Source organism: Ostrea edulis, chromosome 1, assembly GCF_947568905.1.
Source record: "Ostrea edulis chromosome 1, xbOstEdul1.1, whole genome shotgun sequence".
NCBI lineage: Eukaryota > Metazoa > Mollusca > Bivalvia > Ostreida > Ostreidae > Ostrea > Ostrea edulis.
In genome coordinates, this window is record NC_079164.1 from 43,443,833 (window position 1) to 43,463,129 (window position 19,297).

Sequence of the window (19,297 nt, forward strand, 5' to 3'; positions counted from 1 at the left end):
TGTTTTTCCTCTGGTACACCCAACACGAAGTTGTAACTTTTAATCCAACAATATAAATTTTCAGTGAAGGCATCACATAAAGTAGGCATAATTAAAATAATCTGCACACGTACATGATAATGTTGGAATAGCTAAAACAAGTCGATCTATTCTTAGCCCTACCCACAATGTGAAGGTCACTGTATTAAATTTAAGAAATTAGCTCCTGTAGTGTTTGGGTCCTCATACAATTGATTCAATCTCGACAGTAGAAAAATAATTTGCATAAATTTTAATAGATTGAATTCGATGTTTTTTAACTTAATCCCATTAAATTATTTCTACTTGACATAACATATATGCAATAAATATTCTTCAGAGAAACTATTGCCTCTACCACTTTTGACCCCATAGATAATTTGTCCACATACATGCCAAGAAATCCCGTCCGGTCTGAATTTATAACGGGTTTTTTGTACCGGAGATTTTGCTAAGAATTTCTTGGCATGAACATCATAAATTAAAAAGACATATTGCATATAAAAATGGTGAACAAGATTTGTTTGACACCTGCTGGACTCAATTATTTCACTGAGTGTTTGGGTTTAGTTTTTGTTTAAAAATATATATATATATGTATAAATTTCAATATATATGTACCGGCGTTAATATTAGATGACTGAATGCATCTCTCTCTCTCTCTCTCTCTCTCTCTCTCTCTCTCTCTCTCTCTCTCTCAGAAAGAAAAGAATACATGTATATACATATACCTTTGATAGCTTCTTATAAACATTTTGTACAAGTTTCTTTGCAGAATGTATGTATATATATATATATACTGTATGTATCTTTTTAATATATATATATAAATGAAGAAAAAAAGGACCATTGTACTGTACCCCTACCTCTTTGATCATCATTTAAAGAAATAACTACATGCACATGTAGTTATCTTATATAATATGTGTGTTATTTTATATCAAGTACCTAGGATTTTTAGGGGTGGGGGGGTGTTTGTTTTTTCACAAAAGTAAAAAAATATATATCCCTATGGATTGTGACAGGATTGATGATTATTACATTCTTTCACGTATTATTTCTTTAAGTTTTACTTAACTTAGACAACGACTTGAAATTCTCAAGTTCTCAACTCCACCTGTCCACATTGTGTTTTTTACACTTATAATTAAATGATCACAAGTGTATAACCTGTTTTTAATTATACTAAGACTTGTTTGCTTTCAGTTAATTTAATCGCATAAATAAAATCCTAATATCAATGTTTAATTTTCTTTTTAAAATATTAAAGATAAATAAATGGAACTGATAAAATAAATAATTATCTATGTACAATACAAAATATGTGTGTATATGATTAATAACTCCATTTAGCTTAAATTAATTTAATTATCAATTTATCAAAAAATTGTGTAGTTTTTAAAGTTGTATTTGTTTGGGTTTTTTTAAATAAACAAATAAATATGTGATTTGATATGTTCAATAAGCTGAATGAAATGGGTATATAAATAAACAGCTGACTATAGCGTAGGGGGGGGGGGGGGGGCAAATATAAAGGCATGGTTAGGAATTGGTGCATTGCGGTTAAATATGTTGTTAAAGAAAGAGATGCATTGAATTACATGATAATTATAAGTTTTCTTAATGTTGTAGGAAACCAAACAATATCTTACAATGAAAACATGGTGAGATGGCACAGTTGGGGCTCTATGAGATCTTTTAGAAAATATTCAACTTTCTTTTTACTCTATTTCAGTGAAATCATGATTAAAATGTCTCCAAACTCCCCTTTTCTTGTGTTATTTTCTCATGTTTACATAAAAAAAAATTAATTAGGCAGTCATGTTTAACCACTGGTTAAATGACTTAACCCACCTCTGCAGATTGGTTAAGTTTGGTCAATATTTAACCATTGGTTAGGCAATTTAACCACTGATCAACTTTTGAGCAACAGAATTTAACCAATGGCTAAAAGTTAACCGGTGGACAAGGGATTTAACCACTGGTTAAGCTTAACCAAGGTTTTGAGCAACCCAGTTCTGGTTATGTGTAAAACATATTCATAATTTTCCGTGTTCCATGTTTTATTTTTATTTTATTTTATTTTTTCATTTTTACACATGTCTGATGTTGATTTTACGTCATAAACTGCTTATTCTTTGTGGGGTTTTTATTTAGTTGGTCCACATTGTTTATTTATTTATAAATAATTTATCAGATACTTTATGTGTATATGTGTGAGCATATATTTAAATGTCTGTATGTGTATATACATGTATGTGTATAGATATGTATGTATACTTTTTTTTTTTTTTTTGATCCCCGAAATGTCTCAGTTTTAGTAAAGTAGATTTTTTCCTCGAGCGTGTTGCCATGTACTAGTTTTCACAAAAGCACCAACTGATTCTATTCAATATACCGATGTGAAGCAATCTGGTATTAAAATCAAATGCTTTAACCCCCCACCCCCCGGAATATTATGTTGCTTTGTAATGCGACATAATTTTACCGAAGCAAAATTCTGATGTACAGATAGGCCCTAAGACTGATAGACATTAAATGATTTGTGTTTCTATCACTTCTTGTCAGCAGAAGTGGGTTGGACCCCCAGGTAAATTTTGCATTGAGTGATACAGACCCACTCCCCGATTCTAAATCCGCCCAGATACATGTATACATTATGTACCTGCGCTCATCCTAACGGTAGCACAATCAACATATCTTTGTGACAAAACTTTGGTAGATTACCTCCGACGAGACCTGCATCAACTCAGTCATTACGTCCTTGAACTTTTTCTTGATGTTTCTCCGAACTGTAATTGGATTCAATGACTGAAAGGAAAACAATATACATCTCAGGGAAAATGTCTTCTATAATTGTGATATTCGCAAGGAAAATATTGCAACACTTACATCATACGCCATATTCATAGACTAGAAAATAGGGCCAAGCAGATTTCTATATGTAGATTATAATAAAATGCTTCCTGACAACGTCGCAATGAAGCTTCAGATATTGTGACATCATAGAATGCAGCGTCAGCTGTGGGTTGTGACGTCATGATTGCTTCTCCTAATCAACGCAAACTCTCCCGTCGTGCCCTCATATATAGGAAAACAAGGTGTGTTTGCGAAACACTGATGTCCTTGTGTGACAGCACACGAGTTTTAGTACAATTACATGTATGTTTATATTTGTAAGAAGTACAACCATTTCTTTTCATGACACCTCTCTCAATACAATATTTTTCAGTCACAAATGAAACAGGATTTGATTTACTGACACTAACAAATAAAAACCAAAAAACGGAACAATTCATCACTATCTGTACAAACCAATCATTTAATATCAAGAAGTCAGAACATTCTAAATGAAACCCGCAAGTCTGCCACATTTTACCGACGTTTATACAAGTTAATTTACTTGGACGACGAGAAGTATTGATAAAAAGAGCAAATTAAAATTGCTGTTTTCAAATAATATATATATATACATGTACTTGTTTTCTCTTCATAAAGGTTTCAAGAGCGAAATACACGCGGACATGAAACAGATAAACACATTACTCCGGATTTATCAAAAGAATTCACCACAGACAGCTAAAGAAATACCGAGATTTAATCCATTTTTTAATGAAAACGTTTGAAAGATTATTACAAAAACCAAATTTGTGTGGTACCCCTCTGGTGAGCGAATGGTATGAAATACGTTACACGTTTCTCTTTTGATATGCTGAAACTTTTTTTCAGTAGAATGAGTTAGTCTATGATTAGACTTCCGCAGCGCATGCGAGGTTATCCTATAGTGTATCCGATATTACGGAACAGAACATATCTATTTTTCCAATGAAGGGCCCTCAAGGGCAGCCGCATGAAAATATACATACAAATACTGTATATATATACAATGTATGCATACATAAGTAAAGACAAAAGTGATTACATAACACAAAGTTACATGTAAATACATGTACACTGTTCAAAATAAAAGGCTTCTAGTTATATTTAGAATAGACAGCTCTTCAGAACATAACATGTAAATGAATTTTTGTTAAAGTTAGTAAAACTACATGCACATCTCAGGGAAAATGTCTACTATAAATGTGATATTCGCAAGGAAAATATTGTAACACTTACATCATACGCCATATTCATAGACTAGAAAATAGGACCAAGCAGATTTCTATAATGTAGATTATAATGCTTCCTGACAACGTCGCAATGAAGCTCTATATTGTGACGTCATAGAATGCAGCGCAAGCTGTGGATTGTGACGTCATGGTTGCTACTCTTAATAGGGTCTGTAAGTCTCGTCATGTGATTGCCGAGATTTAGCGAGATTATTAACTTCCGGGTACATCAACATCTCAGATTGCACTGTGTAGAGAGTGGTATACATAGATATAGCGTTATCAATCGATTATGTGGAGGTTTTAACGAGATAAACATGGGAATTGAAGCATTAGTGGAGTGGTCGAGGATTCTTCGCTTCGTGCTTGACGAATTACGTATTAACCGCCAGTGTACAAGCATCGACGAGGCCGGGTACGTCTTGCAGAAAGAGCAGGTTGGTAAAAGCATAATCTATGAACTAGAGAGATGTACGATACGTTTTTATATTCTCAAATCATTCCAATTGAAAGTATATTAATACTTGAAAATAAAAACGGATTATGCATAAAACTTGCTTTGTATTTATACGAACGTACTGGGGGGGGGGGGGGGGGGGGGGGTGAACAACGAAACTACATTTACGCACCTGCAGTGTACAGTTGTATATTCAATAAATAAAGCGCATTAAATATGCCTATCTATATCAGTTACATCACAGATGGGTTAAGATTGTTTAATATTTTTAAAATATTTTATAGATATGCCTTGAATCTGAGGATAAAGGTGTTGTGCATTGTGCATTCATCATTAATGTGGATGTCTGATGCCAGTATGCCCATAATGGGGCAGTATAAGTGTCGATCTTCATATGACAGCAAATTTTCAAAGGCAGGTACACAATTTAAAGATAAAATGATGTCAATACATGTTTGGATCTATATCTATTATGATTATAATAATTATAAGTTTATATGTTGTAAACTTTCTTTCTTTTTAGAAATTTCTTTCTTTATAAACTGTCTTGCTGTTATGCCCTCTGGGCCCAAAATTGGAATAAACTTATCTTATCTATACCCAAAGTAGGTAATAAATGGGTTCGAACTGTGAAGATAAAATTTTTACATGTAGATATATTGGAATTTTTCAGATATAAGAAGGCAAATAAAACTGTTCAATGTAAAATACGCCAGTAGTTGGATAAAACATCCAAAGTCGACACAGTCGAAGTTCACAACAACAATGAAGGAATTAACTGCATCCTCATTCCGCAGGGCAACAGGCCATTTTCAGCAACCCCTGAAATTCTTAATTGAGGCTAAGTGCCCATTTTCAGCTCGAACAATGACAATTAAAGAGGCCTGTGCAAATGTTGGGATTTCCCTCTTGGTAAGTCAGCATTATAGATTGAACAATTATGTGTATGTGTACCCAATACATGTACATAAGCTGTACATATATGTATTCATATATATCATTATGGATGTATCCAAGTTTATTATAACCTTAAAGTAACATTTTATGAATGAAATACAAATACTACTTAGGCTTCATTGTGATGTTGAACTGCTAATGTTCTTTATAAACTTTACTTGCATCAAATTTTGAATACTGCAGTACATCTATGTCAAAATAAGTATGCATATTACAGTATAATACTTTCACCACTAATCAGAGCACTTGTAAATCATGTATATTTTATCAATACATGTAATGACATTTGCCATTTTAGAAAGTGATGCAAGGGATGGTTCGCTGCACCTCAAAACAAAATATGAATATTGGCATCAAATTCAAGGACAACAACACCTGAAAGACACCCAATGCTGTGATTTGCTAGTGTGGATTCCTAGTGACACTCAAATAATTCACATCGACAAAGATGTATTATGTCAACCTTTCAAGCGGGATAGAGTTTAATTATAATAATGAAGTATTTTTGCAGTCTAAAACACACACACATAACCACATGTACATATACTTTATTATGATATCAGTGGTGCATCTATCAAAATTATGTAATTACATGTATATTTATTGAATAAACATTATAGACAGAGTTTTTCTTATTTTAGATGAACCAAAATACATGTATGTATAGACACAGTGTCCAGCTTTACAAAAATCATTCAATTACATGCATTTACTAAAACAATGGATTTTACTTCTTTTTTAATAATGCAGATTTGAAAACCTTCAGAATGAGAACAAAAGGCTTTATGTTTGATTGTATATTGTTTAACATTCCTCTCGAGAATATTTCATTCTGATGGAGACGTTCCAAAGGGCTTTATATTCATATGAATATAAAAGGCTTTATATTTATATAAATATGTAGACAAGTTATATTGCATATATGGTATTCATTACTTTTAACTTTAAAAATTCAATGTGGCAGGTTTGTGCAGATTTAAGGTATATATATACATGCAATTAATCTAATAAGTTTGTAGGATTTATCTGCAATCTCCTTCAAAAGGGGAACCTGCAAATTCACATGATCCACACAAATCTGAAATATTTTGTCAGATCAATATCTTGACTATGATAGAATATGGCTAAGGAATTTAAAAAAAAAAATTATTCTCTCATTTTCCCATCCAACATGGATTCTGCATCTGGAAATTTTATAGCAAAGTTGTGCATCCTCTTTTGAGAAGTAGGATTTATTTGTAAGAAAGAATGGGATATTAAGTGTCATGTCATTTGGAAGTTTGTCAAATATACAAAATCTTTTGTCCGCCAGGAATATATCACCAACTTGCAACTTCTCTAAAATGCCACAATGGTTCACAATTGCCAAATTAGATTTGTATCCAGCATACAGATTGGAAATAAGCTGCATTAGGTGTAATACACATTAAGGTCTTTTCTTTGTGGCGACTCTTGTCATTACTGCATGCGAAAAACTGGCTATTCATATCAATTTGGTCATATTAGGTCACTTCTGTTGCATCCATTGCAATCTTCAATTCTTCTGACTTTTATATTTCAGTTGAATGGACACTCCCAACAGTGTCCATGATCCCTTCAAACAAAATTTCAAGAATATATGAAAAATATCCACAGAAAATGGTGTATACCGCAACATTTATACCCCCCTAAAATTACTAGGTAATTGAATACTGTGAAATCTGCGCTGACCTGTGAAATTGATAACTAGTCAGTGTATAGAAAGTGCATTGTTCATTTTTCCTTAACGAACCGCTAAAACATACCTTTCCAGGGTCTTTCAATTATGATGTTCCCAATTGTCAAGGATGGTTTCCTTTAATTAAGCAGGTATATTTCTCATTGCAAGTTTACAACATCATAGTCTTCAAGGGAAGCTGTAAGAACAAAAGCAATACCATTATAGTATTTGGTGTGCATATAAATTTAGATAACACTGAAATGAGAATGAAGAAAATACAGAAAAACCACCTGACACTAAACTTAACAACCGTTGTAACTTCCTGGTTTGATGTACTAGAATACTTGTATCGTACACTGTACCTTTTTAAATGTTGGGGGTTTGGTGCTGTATACTCGTGATCATGTAGATGCACTTCATTGTTGTCTGGTACAGATATATTGGTAGCAGTATCAACTTCGGTTCCTACATGTACGTTTGAAGCAGATGCTTCTGCTTCAGCAGGTTTCGTAACTTTGTGTCTATGAAAAAAAGTAATATACCATAAGTTGCTGTTTTTATTGACTTAAAGTGGCTCACTTATACACAACAAAGTTGTAGTTTCTGAAATAAGCACAGAATATGAGTGTTACAATCATTCTTTTCAAGGCCATGCATCACTTTTACATAATTATACAATAAAGATATATGCCAGTTCTCTTGAAACACAATACAAAAATTAATCATGCAGGAGCCTATATAAAGGCAAGTAGTATCAAGAGTGTCCTGTCAACCCTTTCCCCTTTTCCTAGCAAGGTTATTTTTCTATATTGATACAATAAATAAGTGTTCCTTGCCCTCTTCAGACAGAAGGGAATTATGTAGTAAAAGATGTTAATAAATGTTGAAATCGATAACGAAGAAAAACTTACCCCCCCCCCCCCCCCCCCCCCCCCCCCTATTTATGAAATTGTAGTACATGTAATTTTTTGCTCTTATTATTTTATTTTTATCAGTTCGTCTGTCAAAATCTTTAGTAGGCCTACCCCCTCTGAAATATCTAAACAACACATCCAGTATATTCTGTCAGTTTATACACACGTGTGTTAATTTGACATGATTATTCGTTGAATTGTGATAATATTACGTACCTACATCTTTATATCCACCGCTTCCTTACTGTAGCATCGACTAGGAACCTAAATAAACTACATGGCAGGGTTTTTCCAGTCTCATGTATGCAGCCGATCGCTTAACAATACACCAAATTACATATTGGCGCCGATTCTCTGTTACGACTTTATATATTCCACATGTTGTTGTACCCGCAAGTAGTAAAACCGAAAGTGAAACCAAACGAGACTTACAGACCCTATCAACGCAAACTCCCCCGTCGTGGTCTCATGTATAGGAAAACAAGGTGTTTGTGAAACGCTGATTCCCTTGTATGTCAGTTTTAGTACAATTACATGTATGTTGAATTAAATAAAGTTGTCAAAATTATGTTTAACGTATGATGACCCCCCCCCCCCCCTTAGGAAGACCAGGTTACTTCAAAAAGTATCAATTTTTGTAAAAAGTACAACCATTTCTTTTCATGCCACCGAGAAGATTTTTCAGTCACAAATGAAACAGGATTTGATCTACTGACATTAACCTAACAAATAAAAACAAAAATCAAACGGAGCAATTCATCACTGTCTGTACAAATCAATCATTTGATATCAAGATGGCAGAACATTCCAAATGGAACCCGCAAGTCTGCCACATTTTACCGACGTTTATACAAGTTAATTTACTTGGACAACGAGAAGTGTTGATAAAAAGAGCAAATTAAAATTGCTGGTTTCAAATAATATATACAGTATATACATGTACTTGTTTTCTCTTCATAAGGGTTTCAAGAGCGAAATACACTGGCACGCGGACAGGAAACAGATAAACACATTACTCCGGCCTTATCAAGAAGATTCACTTCAGACAGCTAAAGAAATACCGAGATTTTATCCATTTTTTAATGAAAACGTTTGAAAGATTATTACAAAAACCAAATTTGTGTGGTACACCTCTGGTGAGCGAATGGTGTGAAATACGTTACATGTTAAATTTCTGTTTTGATATGCTGAAACTTTTTTGCTGTTGTAGAATGGGTTGAGTGGAATAATGAACCTCCAGATATCTATTTCCATGTATTCATTTTTGGGACTGATCGGTTATTACCGTAAGTTTGTCCCCAATTTTGCTGTTGTTGCTTGTCCTTTGACTGATTTAACTAAAAAAAAAAGGCATTCCAAACAAGGTTGAGTGGCGCGATGAACACGAAAGGTCTTTTAATGATTTAGAGTCATTGCTCTTATACGCCCCGATTCTTAGACTCCCAGACTTTAATTTTTAAGGTGGCTCATTACACCCAGAAGTAGTTTCTCAAATAAGTACGAATTGGTTTAATTATAAAAGATATGATGATATACAATAAGTATATAAGCCCAAAAGGCAAAAATATATACAATTTTGGATAAAAACATGATTTTAAAAAAAAAAAAAAATTTCAAGACTGTGGGGGATTTGAACTCTTGATCTGCGGTTCACCAGCCCAATGCTTTTTTTTTTATCCAGCCCAATGCTTTAACCACTGAGCTACGGTGATAGACAAACAAATCGATCGAGTCTTGAAGCCTTTGAAGTAGAGCCAACCCTCTTGCTCACTGCAAATAATTTCACAAAACATTTAAATCGCCATCTTGTGACGTTGTGTCATACAGAGTATACGCTTTAGTGTAGTGAGCTACATTAACAAAGATTTCTTTATCAGAACAGATGCTTCCGAACACGGAATAGGAGCAGTTTTATTGCAAATACATGAGAAATTGTTTCCAATAGCTTATGCAAGTAGGAAGTTGAATGAAAGAGAGAAAAATTATTCTGTGATTGAAAAAGAGTGTTTAGCAATAATTGTGTGGGCTGTAAGAAAGTTTCAAGCATACTTGTACGATAGGACTTTCATCCTTCAGACAGATCATCAACCATTGGTGTATCTGAACAGAACAAAAGTTTCAAATGGTAGGTTGATGCGTTGGGCCATCTTTTTACAGTCTTATAATTTTGTAGTTCAAGCAATCAAAGGTGTTGACAACATTGGTGCAGACTTTTTGAATCGCCATGTTTTGTAGATATTGTCGTTTCATATTAACGCTCATAAATATGATTCCCAATTTTGAAACTTGAAAGGGGAGGTATTGTCACAATTTGAGTTTGTTTTATTATGTTTGTTATGGCGTTCCATAGTTTGTTCTCACCATATAGTCGTTACGGATAGCTGGTCACAGCTGTCAGACCGGTTTGTAAATGCTTGCGTGTTAGTTCTGACCAGGCCGTGGAAGTGGGAAGTTGTTTCCGCCCAATGTGTGAAATGATAGACCCGTGTGGTCGAGAGTTTTACATATGTGGTTTACTGGGCCTGCATTGTATGTACATTTAGTACGGGTGTTCGAATGATGTTCCTGTGTGGAAAGTGAGAACACAATTTTGAGCATTTCGACAGAAGTGAATGTGAACTGTTTATTTTTGTTTAGGTTAGGAAATTTTGTCACTTTTTAAAATGTGTGTAACCAGTTTATTTGTATTACACAAAATAATCGACATATTCAAGTTTTCGGTGTATATAGTGTATACGTAAACACCCCGACTGTTACTGTGTAATTATGGGTGACCAGCTGTGTGTGTTATTGTATGGCTCGAGCAGGTGCTCGCAACATGTATAACATGGCGTTCTGAGATATTTGAACAGCGTTGAAGAACGACCTACAGAAATACAAGAAATACGTTTACGGCTTCAGAAACGTTGAGCGAGTGATGGACAAAGTGTCACCACGTGTCTGAAGACAGCCAACGACTGTTGTGTAAAGTGTGGTAACTCTTTGGTCAACGTATTTTGTTTCGCCATCCCGTGTAACCTATTTCGAATTCAAGAGACAAGTCTGCTGGTTTTTCTACATAAGGCAACACAACTTAACATTTAGCTTTGGTCGGGTACACTTGCAATCGTCTGTAAATTCATATTTTTTTGTTTTGTTATATATATATCGTTGTGGCCGAGTGGACTTGCTAGGCGGTGGGTGCCATACGTCGCTGGTTCGACCCCGGGCTGGGGCGAAAATTTTCAGTACCTAGTTGTGATTATTTAGTGCTTTATATATATATATATATTATATTTGGTTTTGTTTTCTACGAATGTTGTGTGCATGCGTGTGTATGAACGTAGATGTTACTTGCTAAATTAGTGAGCACAATAATAAACTTATTTGCACATACTCTTTATCTTTCTTCAAAGAACGGTTTGCAGCGAGGGATTATTTCCATGCCATTATCACAAATTGTGACAATGTACATGCACATGTCTGTGATTAGACTTCCGTTGCACTCGCGCATGCGAGCTTATCGAATCCAATATTATGGAATGGAACATAATCAAGGGCATCATTAAGTGTAGTAGAATTCTCTATAACATCACAAAAATATTTTCTTTCATCAACAAACTTTTCACATTTAATCAAAAAATGAATCTCATCACCTAATGAACCGGAGTTGCATTTGTTACGAATTCGTTCATTCTTAGTAATACCAGAATATCTACCAACTTCAATCATTTTATGAGCAGATATCCGTAATTTACAAATAGATCTTTTAATGTCAAAATCTTTCATTTTATTAAGATAATTTTCAAAACCAAAGTATTCCTTAAGTTTAGAATAAGTGCACAATTTCCCATCAATTGATTTCGATTATTGTACCAGGTTTCAGTGTATTCAGGTTTTCAAGTCTGTGCCAATAACAAATGATTGATGTCAGAATATCATATTGTGGAGGGAATCTCCGTAATTCTGACAGTACAACGAAATTTGTACTTTCGTATGCACACCAAGAATACATTTAGAATATTTTTGATGACGCTTCTCGGTGATTGATTCATTGTATCTTGTTTAAAGTCTCTCTCGAGAATTTTTCACTCATATGGAGACGTCACCAAGACCGGTGAAGGGCTCCAAATTTAGCCCTTTGCTCGGCGCTTTCGGCCATTGAGTAGTGAGGGTTCTTTAACGTGCCACACCTACTGTGAAAAGTAAGTAAATTTTATTTAAAGTCGGAACTGTATACAATAGCAACAAATCATATGAGTTCTACAGAGCTCTTAAACCGTCTATCACAGACAAAATAAAATATCACAAGGTAAGCATACAAAACAAAACACATATATACATATTTACACGCATACTGTATAGCCAGACAGTCTCAGAAGTTAAGAATTAAAGCTGACATGAATTAATAAATACGTACACCTTTCTATGGAATCCGGATAGGGCCACGTAGTTCACTATCGCACCATCGAGGTTTGGGTCGATGGTGCGATAATGCGATGACGATGGCGCGATAACGGTGGTGCGATACTACGATGACGATGGTGCGATAACGCGATGCTGGCGCAATGACGATGTAGCGTTATCGCATCATCGACATCGTAGTATCGCACCATCGTATCGCATTATCGTACCATCGTCATCACGCTATCGCACCATCGTCATCGCGTCATCGCATCATCGACCCGAACCTCGATAGTGCGATAGTGAACTACGTGGCCCTATCCGGATTCCATACGTTCTTGAATTTTTTCTATTTTTTTTTTTTTTACAATTTTGTTCACTACAAAAGTGCCATACCAAAGGACAATAACTAAAGTTTGACATGATAAAGGAATGGTAGATAGTGAGTTTGTCCAACCTACAAAGATGTTTCCCATATACGATTTATCTGCTTTCTTACAAATATTTGAAATATGGGAATTAAAATTCATATTGAAATTGTGACACGGGACATCTGTTTTTAAGGTCATCTCCAAAAACCCGTGACATTCACACCTGATTCCGAGCATTTGGCGATGGAAATGTCACTACGTGTTTAAACGACTTAGGTTTGTCGCGGTCGGGATCCGAACTCCGGCCTTCCGCATGCGGGACAAACGCTCTGACCTTTAGACCACCGCTGTGGTTTCTCACAGTGAAGTGTTTTAAAAGTTTGTCTGGATCAAAAAGTGGTGATTTTAATTTATTTCATTAACGTATGTATCCACCCAATATTTCAGAAGTATATACATGTATAGGATTGGATTTTATTGTGCGCTCAAAGAGATTAATACATGTTTTAATTCCGGTACTGAATATAGAGGGGTTTTTTCAATTCATAAAATCCTTTTAGTTTGTGTTATATAGTTCAGATTTAACGGTACTAAAACTGTCAGATGCAGAAAAAAGGTACCCAAGTATTCATAATAAGGTGTACATTCAATATGATTATTCTACACTGCAGCCATGTTAAAGACAATAACTTGTTTTCTTAACATTAACTTTCAAACACCAATCATTACATTATGTTTCTAAAATGGATATTATCTATTGTAAAACCTTCTGGTGATGTCGACATTATTACTATATCGTCTGTATACAGTAAACAATTTAGATTTTAATTTTGAAGTGATATGGTATTTATACATTTTTTTTTAAATTTTATAGATAGATAGATAGAGACATAATGGAAATCATTGATAAAGATTTTGAACAGAGAGGGACTCAGATACTCCCCCTGACTTACACCAAGGTTAATTTAAAATGGATCAGTAAGATTATCTCCGATTTTAACACATTATTTGGAATTCCTGTACATATTATTGATGATGTTATGAAAATAACAGCCAATATTCATATTCAACAATTTCAGTTTCAAACCAATATGTATTACACTATCAAAAGCCTTACGGAAGTCAATGAAACATGTATAAAAGCCTACCTTCATTGGTATTACAATATTAATATATGAAAGGTTTGAAGATGAAAGCATCATCAGCAGTTTGTACATGTTTTGTAAATCCTATTTGGGAATTATGAGATAGATTATTCTTCCTGAAGTAGAGATATAATATGTTATTAAGTGTAGCATTAAATAATTACCAATGCAGCTTATATAGTTTGCTGGGTCATTAGCTTTATAAATTGAAGAGATATAGTCTTTAGGGCCACACCAATTTGTAAAATAGTTCTTCGGATTTTCAAACAAAAAAAGTGAGGCGAGAGGGCGAAATCATTTTACAAATATTATTTTTAATTTTGGAGATAAAAATTATGAGGCGAGCGAATACAAGAAATATAAATATTTTTAATTGAATTAAGTATGATTTTAAAAAGCGGGCGCCTAAAAATAAAGATCTAAAATCATCAGATATCATTTGTTTACCACATAAACTTAATATTTTTCAACTTTGTTGATATAGTTTACAATAAATAAGAAGTATTTCAGGTTTCAAAGACTTATTTTCTGTATACCTAATACATGTACTTTGCAACATTAACTGATAAGGTCTTTTTGAAGAATTTTATTATTTTGACCATTGGGTCAAAGCAGTTCAAATTTACATGAAAGCTTCCTGACATGAGAGTAGATTCAAGTTCAAATCATAGTCCCCGGGCGTAGGGTGGGAACACAGTAGGTGATCAAAGTTTTATATATATACTTTTGTGTATGTAGTATATACATACACACATATATATATGGTATTCATTATTAATTTGTATTCACCTGAGGATGGATGATAAAATCCAGAAAGCGCTAGTGATTTAAATGTATTTTGGAACTGTATATTTTCCTGCTTTTTTATTGAATTATTTTGACTGATATCAACTCTTTCTATTTGGAATATATATATATATATATATATATATATATATATATATATATATATATATATATATATATCAATTGCTTTGTTATATATTTTTTATTCTTATTTCAGAAAAAAAAACCATCAAGTGAGACGTACTGGTGGTGTTCCGTTCGTTCTAAATCCAACAGATGGCCCGCAACAGTGGTACAGACTGGAACCTCCGTCGAGCCTGGCAACAGGGACCACAACCACCAAGGAAAACCTGGAGCCATCATTGCAGCCAAAATCAAGCAACAGGTATGGGAAATTAACGTATTTGCATTGGAATTTACAGAAATGAAGAGAAATTTTGATTTGTTAATTTTCAGAATTCATAAAGTTTTAAGAAGAAAGTGTAAACATGATATCATATGCTGAGATAACGTTGCAATTCAGGTGAGGTTTGTTGCCCAGGACAATGTTTTTACATCAGCTCCGTCCATTGTGTGTTCCATGATGCAGAAAAATGTGGATCGTCGGATGTCCGACACTAGTCGACCGAAGACCTCCAACCTGGTGAAGATGGCCAACTATTCAAGACAAAAGATGCGTTCGGAGGAATTAACCGAGGTCACTCGATTTTGAGGTAAGTGACATTACATTGCAATATTTAAGTATGCTCCTCTTATCAAGAAAGAGTTTGTAATTTCAAAGTACTGGTACAAGGTATACCAAAATATAGTAGTAAATATAATTAATTAGAATACATATGATTATATATGATTACACTACAGGGACTGAGATATACTTTTATGGCATGATATTCATTATAGCCCATGCATTCAAAAGTAACAATATTTTGTTTCTTTCAATTTGCCACCGACTTTTCTACAGGGACGACATCCGAGTGGACGATCGTCGACATCTCTTCGCCACAGACGAACAGCTGGGTACCCTTTCAAGAGCTAAAAGCTGGTTTTTCGACAGGACATTTGTCCAGCTCGTATCTATCCATGCCTTCATCCGTGCCTACGACATGATGAAACAGGTCCCTTTGGCATTTGCCATGACGTCCGGCAAACGTGCAAAGGACTATAAGATGGTATGATATGCAAAACTTATTATAACGTACCTTGTAATTACAGATTAGAACAATTTTTTTTTTAAAAATCTATCAATAAAAAAATATATTCTCAATAGAATTGAAACAGTGTTTTGATTTGAAACGACCTACTCTTTCTCTCCCTCTCTCTTTTAATTCATGATTTTACCCCTAAGGTCTTGCGGACCCTCATCCAGCACCTTCCACAGGAACCTACCGTGCGTTCATTTATGGTAGACTTCGAAGCGGGGATATAGAAAGCTCTGAGGCGTGTATTCCCCGACACCTCTATCACAGGATGTGCTTTTCATTGGAGCAAGGCAGTGTTCAAGAAAGTGCTGAACTTTGGGCTCCAAGTATGTTAATCCAAAATTCTTCGCAACGGAAATAAATCTAATTGGAAATAAAGTAAAATATTTGAATAACCAATTAAATATATATAGATTACATTATTTTATATTATTAATGACTGTTTGATTTCTTACAGATTCCATGCCAGGAGCGGATGACGTAAACTAGTTTTCCGTAAGGTGATGATTCCCCCCCCCCCCCCCACCCACACACACTCCTGCCCGCAGAGCACATTCAGGCAGCGTTTGGTCACCCTGTCCTGTCGGACCTCCTGTGCTATGTGGAGGACACCTGGATGACAAACACCGTGTGGCCCATCGAGTTCTGGTCCGTATATAAGTGAACTATCCGGACCAACAACGATACAGAGGGATGGCATACCCGGATGAATGTAGACATGACACTGGTAGTCGAATTTTGAATATATTGGAGGAAAAACAAAGCAATTATTGTAAAGAACACTTAATAAAACTATAGAATATAGTGGAATGCACCCGGCAAAGGGTAACAAACTTGATAATTACTTTCAATTTTATTTCAGGGGCGCGTCAGCCTGTATTTGTTGCTATAGCTTCTTAGAAAGGAAGCCGATCTGCTCCCTCTGCAGAAAAAGTTCGTAAGTGAGGGGAAACTGTCCAGGTACCAACTGAAGTCCGTCAAGAATCTAATCTTAATGTGTACATACATTTCATATTTTCTTTATAAATATACTGAATATTGTTATCATAACGCGCGGAGAAACAAATGAAAACTACTTTGTTAATAGTTAATTATTATTGGTTTTGTTGTGTTCACTATAGTCATATATTGCTTCAATTTTACAGATTCACGCCAAGATCGTCGAAGTATGGGAAAAGTACGAAGAAGGCGGTTTGTCAACGGAATCCCTTCTGAAAAAGCTCGGCCACGTATACTCCCCATGTTAGGACTACTGCTAAACTATATGTTCATTTATATATATATATATATATTGTTACCCTGTAAGCTTAGTTTGTATGTGTAGTGTATACATTTGTCTTGTTGACTGTGTAGATCTGTATAGTTTGTCTGACATTTCTCTAATGATTTGTTTCTTTTATATGTACATGTATATATTATGTTTATCTATAGATATTTATTAAATACATGTATATCATATTATAATATTGTGTTATCTGCTTCGTACTAAAGAAATCTAGGTACAAGTTCCCCAGGTCCATATTTTTTAGACAACCTTCAGTTGCTATTTGAACTGTAGTTTGTTATTATACTTATGTCCTTTCTATGTATTTAATTATTCCTAAGGGTTGTTTTATATGTTATTAGGTAATTATATCATTACATTAGGCGCTATATAATAATAATTATGCATTTTAATTCTGACACTATGAATATTTTATTCACGTGTACTTGCACTTCGATTTTACATTATCTTTCTTGTTAAGACAAATTTACTATGACAGGCCTTACCCATATAGAAATGTCAATATTCAAATGATATTGCTTTCCTGTTGTGTTCATTCATTGTGTTCAACATTGTTTATTATTGAATATATCAGTGAAATCAAAAGTTTCGAGGATACATAAAGACAAAGCATCTATCCACTACATACCTAATGAACAATCAGAATTTGATACAAACTATGCATATGCGATGCGATATACCGGTAGAAGTTGATACTAGTTCCTGCGCCTTGTGAAATTACAAAATTTCCATATTCTTTGGTTGATCGATTTCTACCATTCATTGATTATCAAGAGCTAAGTATACACTGCATGCCATGGCACTTTAAATATGTATCAACTGTGTGATGCTTTATGTTGTAAAATTCCATCATACTAAGTGGTGTTATATATGCAAGACTCTAAAGTGCGATGGTTGCTTCAGAGTGCGATGGTCTGCGCCAAAGTGCAATGGTTTGACGTTACAGATGCCAAAGTGCAATGGTCACGCCAAAGTACAATGGTTCCACTCCTATGGACACGTTACACCAAAGTGCGATGGTCTGTCACGCCAAAGTGTGATGGTCTGTCGTGCCAAAGTGCGATGGTGCAGTAACGTTTGTGACATTACGTTATGACGTCATTCGTAACGTCTTCAAAATAAATCTGAAGAAATGCAACATCAGTTGGCCCCCAACAAAGGTTATTTCTGCTGGTACCAACATCTCCGGGATATTATAGGAAAGCACGGGTGATTAAGATCAACATGGACGATAGCAAGGGCAAGATTTACACTGTTAAGGACTGCAAAAACAGTAAAGTACATTTGTTGTTGAAAGATCTGCTTTGATCGAGCATGCTTTGATTCATGACTTGTGATGTTCATGTAATAAATTCCTTGGGGGATTCTATAACGCAAAACATTCTACACAATTTTGCTTTTGAAATTTTTGTGTTTGGTAACATGACAACTAAATTGTAATGAAATAAGTTCTTATCATTATCATTTTGCATTTATATTTTGTTGAAACAACACGGTTGGTACAGTCCGTACCAAAGCACTGTGTCCATTCAGTTTTGCAAACAAACGGACTTCGGCGTGTCATCCCCATTGCATTCTGGTGCATTGATGTGTACCGTCGCACTCTGGCACTTTGTCTCACACCATCGCACTTTGGGGCATGACTGTGGACTGTTAGAGGTTAATAATTGTGGAGATCATTACGTAAAAGGCAAATTCATATTATTGTTGAACTACTGCTTGGTGAATTACTGAATTTACATCTATGTAACCTGAAATACATATAACCTAGCTTAAATTTCCGATAGGCTTGAGGATTTATCAAAATAATACCCAGGGTAAATTTCCAATAGATTTTAGAGATTGTCAAAATACTACCCAGGATAAATTCCCCATTGATTTTAGAGATTGTTAAAATACTAACCAGGGTAAATTCCCAATAGATTTTAGAAATTGTTAAAATACTACCCAGGGCATCGTCGGTTACACTTCTTT

The 19,297-nt window shown here is 34.6% G+C and overlaps 1 protein-coding gene, 1 long non-coding RNA gene and 1 pseudogene across 3 annotated transcripts; 2 read left to right on the forward strand and 1 right to left on the reverse strand.

The window, feature by feature from the left end:
- Positions 1-4,302: 4,302 nt before the first annotated feature.
- LOC125666269 (uncharacterized) lies at positions 4,303-6,166 on the forward strand. 2 transcript variants are annotated; one of them, XM_056149871.1, is made up of 4 exons: positions 4,303-4,542; positions 4,869-5,002; positions 5,258-5,496; positions 5,840-6,166. In XM_056149871.1, the coding sequence occupies exons 1-4, from the start codon at positions 4,445-4,447 to the stop codon at positions 5,918-5,920; spliced, it is 552 nt and encodes a 183-aa protein (XP_056005846.1). In that variant the 5' UTR covers positions 4,303-4,444; the 3' UTR covers positions 5,921-6,166. The 2 variants fall into 2 exon arrangements, 1 of the variants encoding a protein (XP_056005846.1); XR_008798713.1 differs by lacking the exon at positions 4,869-5,002 and having other exon boundaries at positions 4,307-4,564.
- LOC125647604 (uncharacterized) lies at positions 6,074-8,589 on the reverse strand. Its single transcript, XR_008798715.1, has 4 exons — positions 8,371-8,589; positions 7,603-7,761; positions 7,326-7,436; positions 6,074-7,135 (listed from the first exon to the last, which is right to left on the reverse strand). It is a non-coding gene; the product is annotated as an uncharacterized LOC125647604 (long non-coding RNA).
- A 7,356-nt stretch (positions 8,590-15,945) lies between these two features.
- On the forward strand, positions 15,946-17,285 carry LOC130047792 (uncharacterized; annotated as a pseudogene).
- The last annotated feature ends 2,012 nt before the right edge of the window (positions 17,286-19,297 follow it).

Excerpts from the sequence above, each read along its gene's own strand:
- LOC125666269 (XM_056149871.1), top strand. The coding sequence starts at position 4,445 with ATGGGAATTGAAGCATTAGTGGAGTGGTCGAGGATTCTTCGCTTCGTG. Across the intron at positions 4,543-4,868 it reads ACAAGCATCGACGAGGCCGG|ATATGCCTTGAATCTGAGGA; the intron begins GTACGTCTTGCA and ends AATATTTTATAG. Across the intron at positions 5,003-5,257 it reads CAGCAAATTTTCAAAGGCAG|ATATAAGAAGGCAAATAAAA; the intron begins GTACACAATTTA and ends GGAATTTTTCAG.